Source organism: Mesoplodon bidens, assembly GCF_964165515.1.
Source record: "Mesoplodon bidens genome assembly, chromosome: 20".
Taxonomy (NCBI): Eukaryota; Metazoa; Chordata; class Mammalia; order Artiodactyla; family Ziphiidae; genus Mesoplodon; species Mesoplodon bidens.
Genome location: NC_138181.1, coordinates 24438402 through 24452117, shown reverse-complemented (window position 1 = coordinate 24452117; position 13716 = coordinate 24438402). Strand labels below are relative to the sequence as shown.

Genomic DNA, 13716 nt, shown 5'->3' with positions numbered 1-13716 from the left:
AACTTTTTTGGCGGGGGGGGCTGCTGCTTCTGTCTTTTCATTCCACGTATTTTTTGCCTGGGGCTGCAGAAGCAGAGCTTTTGTGCCATTTAAGACCTGTCGCAACTCTCAAAGTACCTGGGTTCCTCAGTGAGCTCTTCTGCTGATATGTCATTGAGAGACCCTCTAGACATTTGAATGCAATTGGATGAGGTCCTATTCAATGAAATTTCAAAGCTATTTATTCTAGAAGATTCTTAGAAAAATTCGATTGCAAAAGAAATCTGTAGACTTCACACGCAGGGTGTAAATCTTATGAGTGGTTCAGGGAACGCTTTTAAAGAGCTTCCTGATCCTGCAGCAGCTCCTGAAAAAGTTCACAAGGGAAACAGGTTGAGGAAAGCAGGACTCTCTCATGCCTTACCCCACCTAAGCCTGCCCAGGTTGTGGGAAAAGAGCGTGTATGAGAGTGAGGGAGAAAGGGCCAAGTGGGCAGAGAAGTAGAAAGAGGTGCAGCGGGAGCAAGGCTGCATGCACTCTAACTTTAAAAATCAGCAAGATGGGATTTGCTCTCTTTATGGTTTAAAAAAATCATGTGGAAAAATGTAACAGTATATGAAATGTAGGAAGTTTCTGGAAGAGCCCTGGAGTTGAGGATCGGGGGTTGGTCCCCACCCCAGCACTTTCGGGCCCTGAGCAGGTAGGTCGCTTGAGCTGTGCAATTCTGTCTCCTTCTGCGAAGTGAGGGGTTTAAGTGATCCCCAAGGGCACCTTCCCTGATTCTCCCTAAGGGTTGCTCCAGAGCGTTAACCACTGTCCAGGAGGCTAGTTTTGATGATCGACACCACTGACTCTTGTCTGAGAAATTCCCTCGCTGAACACCAGATCAATAGATTGTGTGCCTTTAACTTGTGTCGTGCATTTTGGAAGGTTCACTTGAATTTCAATAATTAAAACAAGGAGTTGGGGAACCCACCCTGGTCTCGTGCTCTCAGCGGATGAGCTCCCCTTACATAGTGTTTATCTTGCATAGAATTTTCGTAGTGCACGTGCTCTGTGCCATGTAGGTGTTCGGGTGTCACAAAATGATGGGGTGTTAATCCTGCTCTAGAAGTATGGCCAGGCCAACCTAGTCCCGTCATAGCGAACGTCCAAAAGACTCAGAACGTGATTGCCATTCCTCTTGTTTTCCAGAGAGCCCAATAAACACACTGCCCGTTCATTCCTCATGAGTTACTGACTTTGGATACAGAGAATTATTGTTCCCTTTCTCCCCCCAAAACACCTGGCCAGGACTTGGAATTGTGTACTCTCTAGCCAGAGTTTTGTTTTGTATTGTAAGCTGTGGTTTTTATCTTACTTCCAATAAAATATTTGGTGCTACCAATATTTTTTCCATATTAAGTTACTGACATGTGAGTGAAATGTTTGTTTTCAAACGTGAAATGTTTTATAAGACCAAAGACTTTGAAGTTAAAGATGTCTTAACCCTTCTTTTCACCTTTCTTTGAAACTGCCGTAAGAAGGTTGATGTCTCTTGCTACTTGTTTAGTTTCTAAATCTAATCAAATGTCTTTATATTAAGAGTTTGAACCATGAGATTGTGTTAAATGATCAGTCACAGCCATATCCCGCTGTGTGTTTTCCAGAAAAACCCTCAGATTATGTATCTGGAGCAAGAGTTAGAAAGCCTGAAAGCTGTTTTAGAGATCAAGAATGAGAAGCTGCACCAACAGGACATCAAGTTAATGAAAATGGAGAAACTGGTACATTTCATTCAGAACCTTAAACGGGGTAAAATATCTGAGGCACAGGAACTGGCCTCTGAACTAGACCTGTGGAATTGTCTTCATTGCTATTTAAAGATAGGAAACATAGGAGAGGTAGAAGAGGTTAAATTTTCTTTTCCATGTCAGCTTAAGGCTTATTCATTGCTACCTTCTAGAACATTTTTTTCAAGGAACATGTAAAAGGTAGCATTCAGTGTTTAGAAAAATGACAACACGCAAGTGTCTCCCGTTTCAGTGGTCTGGGAATATCCACCTGCATAAGAAGAATTTTTAAATAATGTAAAAGCTGTCCTTTAATATACCACCACCTCTGGGTGGGTTTCTTTTGCTCAAACCTGTTGAGTACATAAATTAATTCCATCAGAGCAATTGAACCTTGCTATCTAAATTCTTCATCTTGCTTCGTGTGAATTAGACTGTGATAAAAGAATTGCCCTTTTATAAAATTAATCTGGTTGTACAAGTAGCCAGCACTATGCAAAATATGAATAAAGTTTAGTTCACAGCCTCTAGGACAGAACTGACGTTAGCAGATGTTAGCCTGTGATGAGTCCATCCAGGACTGCGTGTGTGAGCAGCAAGCCCCGTGCTGCATGAGCCTTGGTCCAGCCCTGGAACACGACTGCTAAGACCCAGGAGTCTAGCCAAGCCTGCAGGGTTTGCCGCGGCAGCACAGGTGTTCTCAGCCAGTGCTGTACTTTGTACACCACTGTGGACCGTGCCGGACCCCTCGCACTGCTTTGTCCCTTCTCCCCCTAATTATGGGCAACTCAGTGTTGAGTAAATACCTCAGTTCAAACCCAAACCAGCCCTGGACAGTAGGGAGCATGGAAGTCACTCATCATTAGTCTGTTTGTTTGGTTTTTGGTGTTTGGTTTTCTTCTAGAGACAATTGCCTATCAAGGGAGGTAAGAGCTAAGCCCCCATGTGGATAGATGGGCACTTGGAATGACGAGGAAGTTTTGTTTTTGTAAAGGAAGGAAAGAACTCATGGTCTGTCAATGGGCCCAACCTCGTATATACACCAGTTCCTGCCAAAGGTCATTGTGTTATATCAGGTCTCATGACTGCCACTGTGGCCATCAACAATGACTCAGATAATCCTGTTAATAATTGCTTGCCCCATATGCCATGCATACATCAAAACTCTTCAAACCATCATGTGCAGTAAGAACAGACTCCACTGTAAAGTTACTCATATGTCTTGATCTTTGTTGATCCACAAGTATTTCTGTCCCTTGCCATGCCCAAGAGATTAGTCAGTATGGCATGGTGTATATGCAGAAGAAGGGGTTAATACGATGACAGGTAAACTCACTGTTACCTTATTTGTAAGCTCCGGACCTTTATTGAAAATAAGACACTTAGAAAGCAAGGAGGCTTTCTCAGTGTAAAAACTAGCTCTGCTGATAATTAGCTCTAAGAGCGAAATTCCAGGGCTAGTTTCCTCTCCAGTAAAATGAGGAATTGGATGAGATTAATATTTTAAGGCTAATTCCTACCCACAGTCTTTAATTCCAGATTTTCCCACCTCATGTTTTTATCTTGAATTCCTTTATACTGCCTGGAAATTCCAATGCCCCCTTTTTCTTACACGCTAGTCACATTTTTTTTTTTGGATATTTCACTTGGTTGGCTTGTCCTAAGCTTTTTCTGGAAAATAAGATGTTAAGAACAGTAGGACTGCAAACTAAGAGCCAGAGTGAGAGTAGCTTAGTCACGGGCAGCAGTGACAGGGACTTAGAATGAATTCTTACAGAGCTGTGATGTCGCCTCGGAGCAAGTAATAAAAATCTTACCTTTAGAAAGTAAGCAGGGATGTAACTGGCAATTCATCGTGTTAACTGATTCAATGTCTTCTGGGCTTTTATCCTTCAGTCTCTCAACTGATCAGTTTGTTTTTCTTGAAAGTTTAGTCTGGGCAATCCATAGGCAAACAAACGTATCTTTAGTTCAACTAAGGAGGAACGCTTTCTGTAGTGTCACTTGTTTATTTTAAGGCTCTATAGAGCTTTGTGGATCGCTTTATGTGACCACACGGAGGTAAATGCTGAAGAGTAACCGGGAGACCATGATTAGAGTCATATTAAACATTGCCACGAACTGAATTTTCATCAAATGTGGGATTTTTTTTTTTCTTTCAGAATTTACCATAAGAAGCTGTAGTGCCTCTGATAAAGAAAACAGCCACTAGGCAGCCAGTGTTTATCACCTTGAAACTGAAAGAAGCACAGCCCCCAAGGGTTGCCAAAAGGCAGGGCACCAATTCTTGGGAATTCTAAAACAATGTGAACTTGAACACATCACTAACCCCCTGGGTTGGTCCATTTTCAAGTGACCTGGCATACCTTTAAAAAGTAATATCCACGTGCTCCATTTTGCTGCAATAGATTCTTTTTGCAGTGCGTCAGTGTAGAGACAGTCAACATACTGTTAAACTTTCCCGAATTAAATCTCTCCAGTGTGTGCTGGTGTCAGGAAGGTACCTTAGGGAAATAAGGGGCTTTATGTAATTTTTAATGTATAAATGTTGGTACTCTTGTTGACACCAAGGTGGACAACAACACAGCACTGGTGGACAAACTGAAGCGATTCCAGCAGGAGAATGAAGAATTAAAAGCTCGGATGGACAAGCACATGGCAATTTCAAGGTAAAAATAAAACTGTCCTATTTTCCCGAAGCTCCTCCCTTCCTCTAACATCGAGTGTTACTTTCTCACCACACTCCACTCACGCCCCTCCTGGAAATGCAACAGAAGCGGGTAGTTAATGAGGTTCTGATTTCTATCTGGAAAAATGCAATTGTAGCATTTAGTGCCTTTACCACAGGGGCCTGGACCAAAGGCGGAGTCCTCAGCGGGCAAGCCTTCCCTTCCCTTTCAGAGAAAGAACACCACAAGACCAAACAGGAAACAGCCCCACACGTACGAGGGTCTTAAGACATGCAGCATGGCTGTGGGAGCGTCACTCACCCTACTATGAAATTGCCCCAAAGTGCAGCTTTTTCTTTGGCTCTAGGTCACACTTCCCGGGTTTCTCTGCCAGCCCAGTACCCACACACAGTAGCTCCTTTTATTCCAAAGAGATCATTTGGGGCTCTCAAATTTAAAATAGTAAGATTTTTTTTCAACCTTTAAAAAAAGAAAAAAGCAATTCAGAGTCACAGGATTTCTGGGGTTTTTTTTGTCTTTCAGGCAACTTTCCACGGAGCAGGCCGTCTTGCAGGAGTCTCTGGAGAAGGAGTCCAAAGTCAACAAGCGCCTCTCCATGGAGAATGAGGAGCTGCTGTGGAAGCTGCACAACGGGGACCTGTGCAGCCCCAAGAGGTCCCCCACGTCACCTGCCATCCCCTTCCAGTCGCCACGGAACTCCGGTTCCTTCCCCAGCCCCAGCATCTCACCCAGATGACCTTCCTGGGAGCCGGAGACAGACTGCGTTTCTGCAGCACTGACCCACCCACAATCGTGGGGGGGTGGGGGGGTGGGGTGGGAGGGGTGGAGGGTGGGGGGGTGGGGTGGGGGCTGGAGCCACCTTTGCACAGCCTGCCCTAGAACTGGAAAGTCATGGCCCGAACCGGCCCCTTCCAGACAAGACCAGAACTCTGGAGGAAGGCTTCCGACTCGGTCCAGGAGACTCCTCCCTAAACGATGCTGTCAAATGGATCTACATGGACGCTGTTGCACAAAGCACTTACGGAACGAGAAGATCTTGTTCGCTGCCTTTTTCACCTACGCATAAAGGGGAAAACTCTCAGGGGCCTGTTAAGATAAAGATTTATATAACCTTTGTAACGTTCTTCACCACAGACACCTTCTTGTGATTTACGTTTTGGTCTGACTGGGGATGTGTGGATGGTGTGGATGAAGTGGATGTAACCGAGTGTCACGTGTCTCATGCTGCCTCCTTTGCTGAGTCTGTCTGGAGATGTGCTAATCAAATAATAGTCAATGTATGCATCTCTGCAAAAGCCATAGAAGAGCGAGCAGTAGTTGCTAGAACTAGAATTCTTTACCACCAACCCCGCTCAGCCCTTTGCCATGGTCGGGGGAGAGGGAGAGACAGAAAGAGCTCTGACTTGCCCACGTCTGTTCATGCTTTGCATCCTTTTGGAGTAACTTGTTGGCAGCCTTTCAGTGTTCAGCCATGTCAGTTGAAACTAGCTAGATTTTTTAAACTTACCCATGTGGACGTAAAATACTACAATCCATTTTCTCAGGCTATGAAAAAATGTAGACCCCTAACGTTGCTTTAAAAAATGTGTATAAAGAAAGGGCAGTACCAGTGGATTGCTTTCTGCCTTATTTTTATCTTGATCTGAGCTATGCTCAGTGATTTCAACTGGCTGCTTCTCTCCCACTATCCCCATTCCCCCCCCCTCTCCTTTCTCCCCCATCCAGAGCCACAAAAGCAAACCTTCTACCTCCTTCCTACTTTTTCTCTGGGACAAGGAATATGCTTTTCCAGAGCCAGCTCATCTTCACGGTGCTGAACCACTTTCCAAATAGACCAAGGCCTGGATCCGATCGATAGTATACATTTTGGGAAATCCTGGAGAGATTAAAGAATGAAAAAGAGTCATTGGCTATAGCAGAACTAAGAAAGATAGGACTCCATGCTTATGGATGAACAGGAGCACCTTGATAATAGAACAAAACAGTCTCTGGAGATAATGCTAAACTTCCACGTACCTTTGAGGAGTCCTGTCCTCGGGGCAGGTGGAAGGAAGAACTGGCGCTTTTCTGTCTCCCTGCGTGTATCAAGCTGCTGCTGTCAGTACTTACTAATCAGCATTACTGATTTTCGATGGCTGTACAAATAAGCGCTATAGTAAGAACAGATTCAGGCTACTAGAGGTGGACCTTTGAGTTGACATTTACATATACGCTACAAAGCAGATTGATATTCATGATGCATGTTTTGTTTTTGTTTTACTAGTGCTTGTGTCTGAAGTTTTTAACCTCCAACCATTGATTATGTGTGTAACCTTCCATGTTTGTTTCTGGTAAATGGGAACGTAGGTTCACTGCCACCTCCTGGAATCTCTCTGCTCACCTTTCCAAGTTGTTCTCAGTGTCCTTAGCCAAAGTTGGGTTTGCCATCCATTCCCTGCACATGGTAAATCTCATGCTGTTCCCTGCTGTGCTCCATGCCATTTAGGTGTCTGGGGAAATGATCCTTACACAGTTAATATAAAATGTCTTCAGAGAATGGGAGACAACAGGAGAGAAGATAGGAAACAAAACACAGAACTGTAAAATTATCTTCAAACCAAACCTTATCACTAAGGATGCAAAATGTTGACACATCATAAAAATACGGATGTGTAAACAACTAGTTGTGCTCAGTTTGTAGTGATGGAAAGTATTTTACTTTGATCAAATAAATAATGCTGGAATATTCAATAGAAGAATTGCATCCTCTGACATACTTCACCCTCCAAAGTGTTACCCAGTTTATAGCAGCATAGGAATTGACATCGTGTCTCCTTAACCTATTTCCCAGGAATTTCCAGTGCAACCACAAAATTGGTCATGGGCTGAAATTTGGCTCACAGAGCTAGACTTAGAGCTTTTCTTTTCTAAATTCAAAGCTATGTGTATTTGAGAAATAAACTTTTACTGGTTTTAATAATAAATTCTGCCGTATAAGGTAAGAAAATTGGAACAGCTACAGTCTAAATATTTTTGAAGATGGTAAAAAAAAAAAAAACCTAAACGAAGTTGAATCTTCCTTGATCTGTGCATCTATTTTATATCAAAAGTTAAACTTTTAAAAACACATGCTGTGGTTCTTATAGAATGTCTAATCTAGAACTAGTACTTTTGAGTGCAGAGGTTAAAAAGTTTACATATTTTTTGATACCTTCATATCATACAATAGTTCATGTATAGTTGAACTATATATTACTCCGTTTTTAGATTCTCATATTTTGTGGTTATATCAAAGAGAATATTTGGTATTGACTCAGACATTGCTGCCCCAAAAATCCTTCTGGATGTACTTCAAGCCAACTTAAAAAACGAGCACTTAGCCCATTTTTTGTTTTTTACAAAAACTTGCTCGTTTAATAGAAATGATTATATAAAGTTGTTTACATATATGCCTTCTTAGTATAAACACTAGAAACCCATATACGTAGGTCAGCAGTCAGAATACATGCTTTCTGTTAGAATTAACACTTCTATAATTAGACCGGTGACTTCCTTTTAGTTTGGAAGTCTGGGTCTGACTCACAAGGCAGGGCCTGGGGTTTGGCGCTTGACATCAGCCTCTGGCAAAGCACTGGTCAAAGGAACCCTGGAGCTGGTTGTGTACACAAGTGGGCTTTCCATCAATTCATTTATACTTCATCTTCCAAGTCAGGAAAGCTCCACAGTGGTAGCTACTGAGGTCTGTCCTCGGAGATTCTGAGCGGTGCAAATGTAATAACCTGCGTCAACCATCTCAAAATCTTCAACGATCAGGATGCTCTGGGAGAGCCTCGTGGTGTGGCCCCGTCCTCTGTGGATCAGCCGCCAACTGTCTTGAATCGTCACGGGCCTTTCATCCTGTTGAACGACACCCACCCGGGCTGAAGCGCAAACCACAAGCTGCTGTAAACAGCTCACATTCATCCTCCGCTGTTGGGTATCCCTTTCAAAGTGCAAAACACATGCTCCTAAAAGACTATTTGGTATGCGCAGTTCAACACTGTCTAGTCAGTTTAGGCTGCATTTTTTCCAAGCAGTCTTGGATTTCATTATGCTGTTTGGCTTTCTCTTTCTGCCCTTTTCATCAATGTTTCTACTTAATATAAATTTTATTCTTTTGGAACTCCAAGAATGTGGGACTGGTATGAGGCATAAGAATACAGATAAAATTTTCCACTGCTCTCCTGTTGACACTCCCCACGTTCACCCCTTCGCGCAGTGGTTCTTATTCACAGAACTTAAAGTCAAAAAGAAGCCCGAAGCACTCACCGTATAAATGAATACGAGCCCCTCATTGTTCAGACTGGGAGAGGGAGACGTCAGATTAGTCAAATGTGCCACAGGACTACAGTGGGAGAGAAGTTGTACCGAGGATGGATAACGTGATACCCTAGGTGACTTAACTTCGTATTTCTAGAAAGTGAGATGGTCACTTTTGAGATGCTTCTTCCAACTTTGGTGATAAGTAGTGTTTTCTGGATTAGTTTAACATAATTGTAATTTTATAGTATTACTAAATTAATACCCTTTCTGCTAATAATTAGCAAAGTAAAAAAAAGCTCCACCTCTAATGAAAATTATTAATGTCTTCTAAATGGAACAACACTTTTTAAAAACAAGTACCTAGTACTAGAAAAGTACCATTCTCCAGGGGGAGTTATTTTCCACCAATCACAGCCCTTAAACCAGAAGTGTATTGGCTACCGAGTGAGTACATTTTAGGAGGCCAAATCTCTTCTGGCAACAAAGGGATTATTCCATGTTGGTAGCAAAGCTGTTTATTTTTGTGAGCAGAACAGGCCCAGAGGCTACATGTGCTGGAGTTGTTTTTATGGGAAGTCTATTTTAAAATGATCTCGGCCTCACAGCGCCTTTTTGAAGGCCTGGATTTATATGCCAACTTGGTGGTTGTCTACTTAGAGCTCGTTGCCCTGGGGCCCAGCTTTTATAGGAGAGAATACTGAAGGATTCCAGAAGGAGGTTAGATTGGCCTCCAGTCGACCCAGAATTAAGATTGAAGGTTGAGGTTGCAGGTGAAGGAAGGAGGCCTCCTTTCCTGTTCATGCCCCGTCCCCTTCCTTAAGGGTCATGAGAAGAAAAATAACATGAAGAGAGTACATTGACTGAATTGCCTAATGGAACCCAGTCACTTTTTTCCTGTCCATTCATAAAAGCCATTTGTAAATATACTGAAACATCTTAGGAGGAAACAAGCGAGCCTTAGCCCTACCGTAGCTGCACACGTCTCTCATACGTCTTTAAGTTATAGTCCATATCAGTGAGTTGGGGGTGGGTAGGGAACAAAACAAGTAAGGCAGCTGGCTGAGGCCGGGGTATGCTTACCTTCTGCCCTGGGTAGATCCACCTGAATTCCACCTCCACATCCGGCTCCCCGAGGACCGTGCAGAGGACGCTGATGTCATCCCCACCCTTCACTTTGTTTGCAGATGCCGAGATGGTTGTTGACGGAGGACCACTGGGAACTGGAAGTGAGCAGGGGACGGGGGATGTGAGGTGAAATCCATGGGCCATGGCAGAGACAGACCAACAGACGTGTTCTCTTCTTTGGGCAGGCATGGAACATTCCTGTCTTTCTTCAGCTCCCCACCTGGCATCGGGCCTACCCTCTCCACCACCTCTGGTTTCCTCTGACACCTCCTCTCTCTCTACCGTGGTGGTCCAGAACGGGGTGGTCATCCAGAAGTCCCCAGGTCCAGGCATTACACTTGTGACGAGGAGAAGAGCCCAGAAGGCCTGCCAGCAGCTCACGTGAAGGGAATAAAAAGGTAGAGGGAGAAGAAGGGGACTGGGGGCGGAGCAAGCAGAAGGAAGAGAAGGCAGCCTGGAGGGAGAGCCACTGACGGCTGAAGGTGGACAGGTGTGCGGCCGCAGGAAGTAGAGGAGAGAGTCTGAATCTACCAAAGGGAGAGACATTTGTAGGAAGGGCGCCTGATGTTTCTACTTCACAGCATTTCAGAGACAAAATTCTTCATTAGGCTCAGTCCACTCGAGTAAGTTTGACAGCAGCCTTGAGCAAGGCAACGTGCTGGGAGTGGAGGCTATGGCCCCGAACCAGACAGACGTGGTCTCTGAGCCCCGGGGCCTCTATTCTAGTGGGAGAGGCAGACACTCAGCAGGTCACTGTGTGGTTGGTTTAGAACCTGAGTTGTGGGAAGAAGTTGAAGAAGCCCAGAGTGCTGGGGAGGTTCAGGATGGTCTGAGAAGCAGGAAAGCCTTCCTTAAGGGACGTTTGAACTAAAATCTGAAGGAAAAAGGGGAGGCACCAGCAGACAGGCCCGGAGGGGAGGTGGGGGAAGCCTGGGAGAGGGCAGAGGCCGGCCATGCAAGAAGACCTTTCAGGCCACGTGGAAGATTCTGACTTTGGTTCTAGGAAAAGCAGAAACCCACTGAATGGTTTTAACTGGAGCTAAAATCAGCTACAGTGTGGAAGATGGAGAAAGCATGGGCACAGAAGAGAGCAGTTGGAAAGGTATTCATATGGGCCCAAGGAAGAGATGATGATAGTTGAACTCTTTGCAGTAGGATGGAGAGAAACAGCAGAATTTGGGAGATTTGATGGAATAAGTCAAAAGAACTGGGAGGGGCCGGAAGTGTTTGGGGCTCCTGCACCCTGGAACTGCAGTGCCATCACTGGGAGGAGGAAAGCTGGAGAACCAGACCTGGGAGGAAGGCCCAGAGTCCAGGGAAGGGCCTGTGAAGCATCTCAGCACAGATGTTAGGGAGAGAACTGGATACATGAAGCTGGCACTCCCAGATCTGGGCCACATACAATCCCCTGGGAGTGATTAGTGAATAGATACGCAGCAGAGCATGGCTATGGTTGAGATCATCCAGGAAGAGGATGAGGACAGACAAAGAAGGTGCCTTGGGGAACTCCAACATTTAAAACCTGGGAGAGCCAGCTCATTCTATGAGGCCACCATCACCCTGGTACCAAAACCAGACAAAGATACCATAAAAAAAGAAAATTACAGGCCAATATCACTGATGAACATAGATGCAAAAATTCTCAACACGATACTAGCAAACAGAACCCAACAACACATTAAGAGGATCATACACCATGATCAAGTGGGATTTATCCCAGGGATGTGAGGATTCTTCAATATATGCAAAGCAATCAATGTGATATGATACACCACATTAACAAACTGAAGAGTAAAAACCATATGATCATCTCAACAGATGCAGAAAAAGCTTTTGGTAAAATTCAACACCCATTTATGATAAACTCTCCAAAAAGTGGGCATAGAGGGAACTTACCTCAACATAATAAAGGCCATATATGACAAACCCACACCTAACATCATTCTCAACAGTGAAAAGCTGAAAGCATTTCCTCTAAGATCAGGTACAAGACAAGGATGTCCACTCTTGCCACATTTATTCAGCATAGTTTTGGAAGTGCTAGCCATGGCAATCAGAGAAGAAAAAGAAATAAAAGGAATCCAAATTGGAAAAGAAGAAGTAAAACTATCACTGTTCTCAGATGACATGATACTATATGCAGAAAATCCTAAAGACACTGCCAGAAAACTACTAGAGCTCATCAGTGAATCTGGTAAAGTTCCAGGGTACAAAATTTAATACACAGAAAGCTCTTGCTTTCCTATATACTAACAATGAAAGATCAGAAAGAGAAATTAAGGAAACAATCCCATTTACCATCACATCAAAAAGAATAAAATACCTAGGAATAAACCTACCTAAGGAGGCCAAAGACCTGTACTCAAAAAAACTGTAAGATTGGGGCTTCCCTGGTGGTGCAGTGGTTGAGAGTCTGCCTGTCAATGTAGGGCACGTGGGTTCGTGCCCCAGTCCGGGAGGATCCCACATGTCATGGAGCGGCTGGGCCCATGAGCCATGGCCGCTGAGCCTGCGCATCCGGAGCCTGTGCTCCACAACGGGAGAGGCCACAACAGTGAGAGGCCCACGTACCGCAAAAAAAAAAAAAAAAAAAAAAAAAACTGTAAGATGCTGATGAAAGAAATCAAAGATGACACAAACAGATGGAGAGATATACCATGTCATTGTCAAAATGACTATACTACCCAAAGCAATCTACAGATTCAGTGCCATCCCTATCAAATTACCAATGGCATTTTTCACAGAATTACAACAAAAAAAATTTTACAGTTTGCATGGAAACACAAAAGACCCCAAAAAACCAAAGCAATCTTGAGAAAGAAAAATGGAGCTGGAGGAATCAGGCTCCCTGACTTCAGACTATACAAAGCTACAGTAATCAAAACAATATGGTACTGGCACAAAAAACAGAAATATAGATCAATGGAACAGGATAGAAGGTCCAGAGATAAACCCAAGCACCTATGGTAACCTAATCTATGACAAAGGAGGCAAGAATACACAATGGAGAAAAGACAGTCTCTTCAATAAGTGGTGCTGGGAAAACTGGACAGTTACGTGTAAGAGAGTAAAATTAGACCACTCCCTAACACCGTACACAAAAATAAACTCAAAATGGATTAAAGACTTAAATGTAAGGCCAGATACTATATAACTCTTAGAAGAGAGCACAGGCAGAACACTCTCTCACATAAATCACAGCAAGATCTTTTCTGATTCACCTCCTAGAGTAATAAAAATAAAAACAGGGCCTCCCTGGTGGCGCAGTGGTTGAGAGTCCGCCTGCCGATGCAGGGGATACGGGTTCGTGCCCCGGTCCGGGAGGATCCCATATGCCGCGGAGCGGCTGGGCCCGTGAGCCATGGCCGCTGAGCCTGCGCATCCGGAGCCTGTGCTCCGCAACGGGAGAGGCCACAACAGTGAGAGGCCCACATACCGCAGGAAAAAAAAATAAATAAATAAAATAAAATAAAAACAAAAATAAATGGGACCTAATGAAACTTAAAAGCTTTTGCACAGCAAAGGAAACCATAAACCAAATGAAAAACAACCCACAGAATGGGAGAAAATATTTGTAAATGAATCGACCAATAAGGGATTAATCTCCAAAATATACAAACAGCTCATGCAGCTCAATATCAAAAAACAAAGAAGCCAATCAAAAAATGGTCAGAAGATCTAAGTAGACATTTCTCCAAAGAAGACATTCTGATGGCCAAAAAGCACATAAAAAGATGCTCAACATCACTAATTATCAGAGAAATGCAAATCAAAACTACCATGAGGTATCAACCTCACACCAGTCAGAATGGCCATCATCAAAAAATCTACAAACAATAAATGCTGGAGAGGGTGTGGAGAAATGGAAA

General features: G+C 43.7%; 2 protein-coding genes and 1 long non-coding RNA gene across 3 annotated transcripts in view; 1 reads left to right on the top strand and 2 right to left on the bottom strand.

Annotated features, from left to right (window-relative positions):
* Positions 1 to 5556, top strand: part of MTUS1 (microtubule associated scaffold protein 1) — a 156324-nt gene extending 150768 nt beyond the window's left edge. The window contains 4 exon segments of the mRNA XM_081220690.1: positions 1629 to 1745; positions 4323 to 4420; positions 4964 to 5072; positions 5074 to 5556. Coding sequence (XP_081076816.1) covers positions 1629 to 1745; positions 4323 to 4420; positions 4964 to 5072; positions 5074 to 5220 — 471 coding nt within the window. The 3' untranslated portion in view covers positions 5221 to 5556.
* Positions 1752 to 4956, bottom strand: LOC308608060. Its single transcript, XR_014014084.1, has 3 exons — positions 4742 to 4956; positions 4118 to 4255; positions 1752 to 3819 (listed from the first exon to the last, which is right to left on the bottom strand). It is a non-coding gene; the product is annotated as an uncharacterized lncRNA (long non-coding RNA).
* Positions 5557 to 7726: 2170 nt separating the features above from the next.
* PDGFRL (platelet derived growth factor receptor like) overlaps positions 7727 to 13716 on the bottom strand; it is a 48034-nt gene continuing 42044 nt past the window's right edge. Inside the window, exons 5-6 of the mRNA XM_081220691.1 lie at positions 9803 to 9942; positions 7727 to 8317 (exon numbers count right to left, since the gene is read on the bottom strand). Coding sequence (XP_081076817.1) covers positions 8129 to 8317; positions 9803 to 9942 — 329 coding nt within the window. The 3' untranslated portion in view covers positions 7727 to 8128. The remainder of the gene's footprint in view (positions 8318 to 9802; positions 9943 to 13716) is intronic.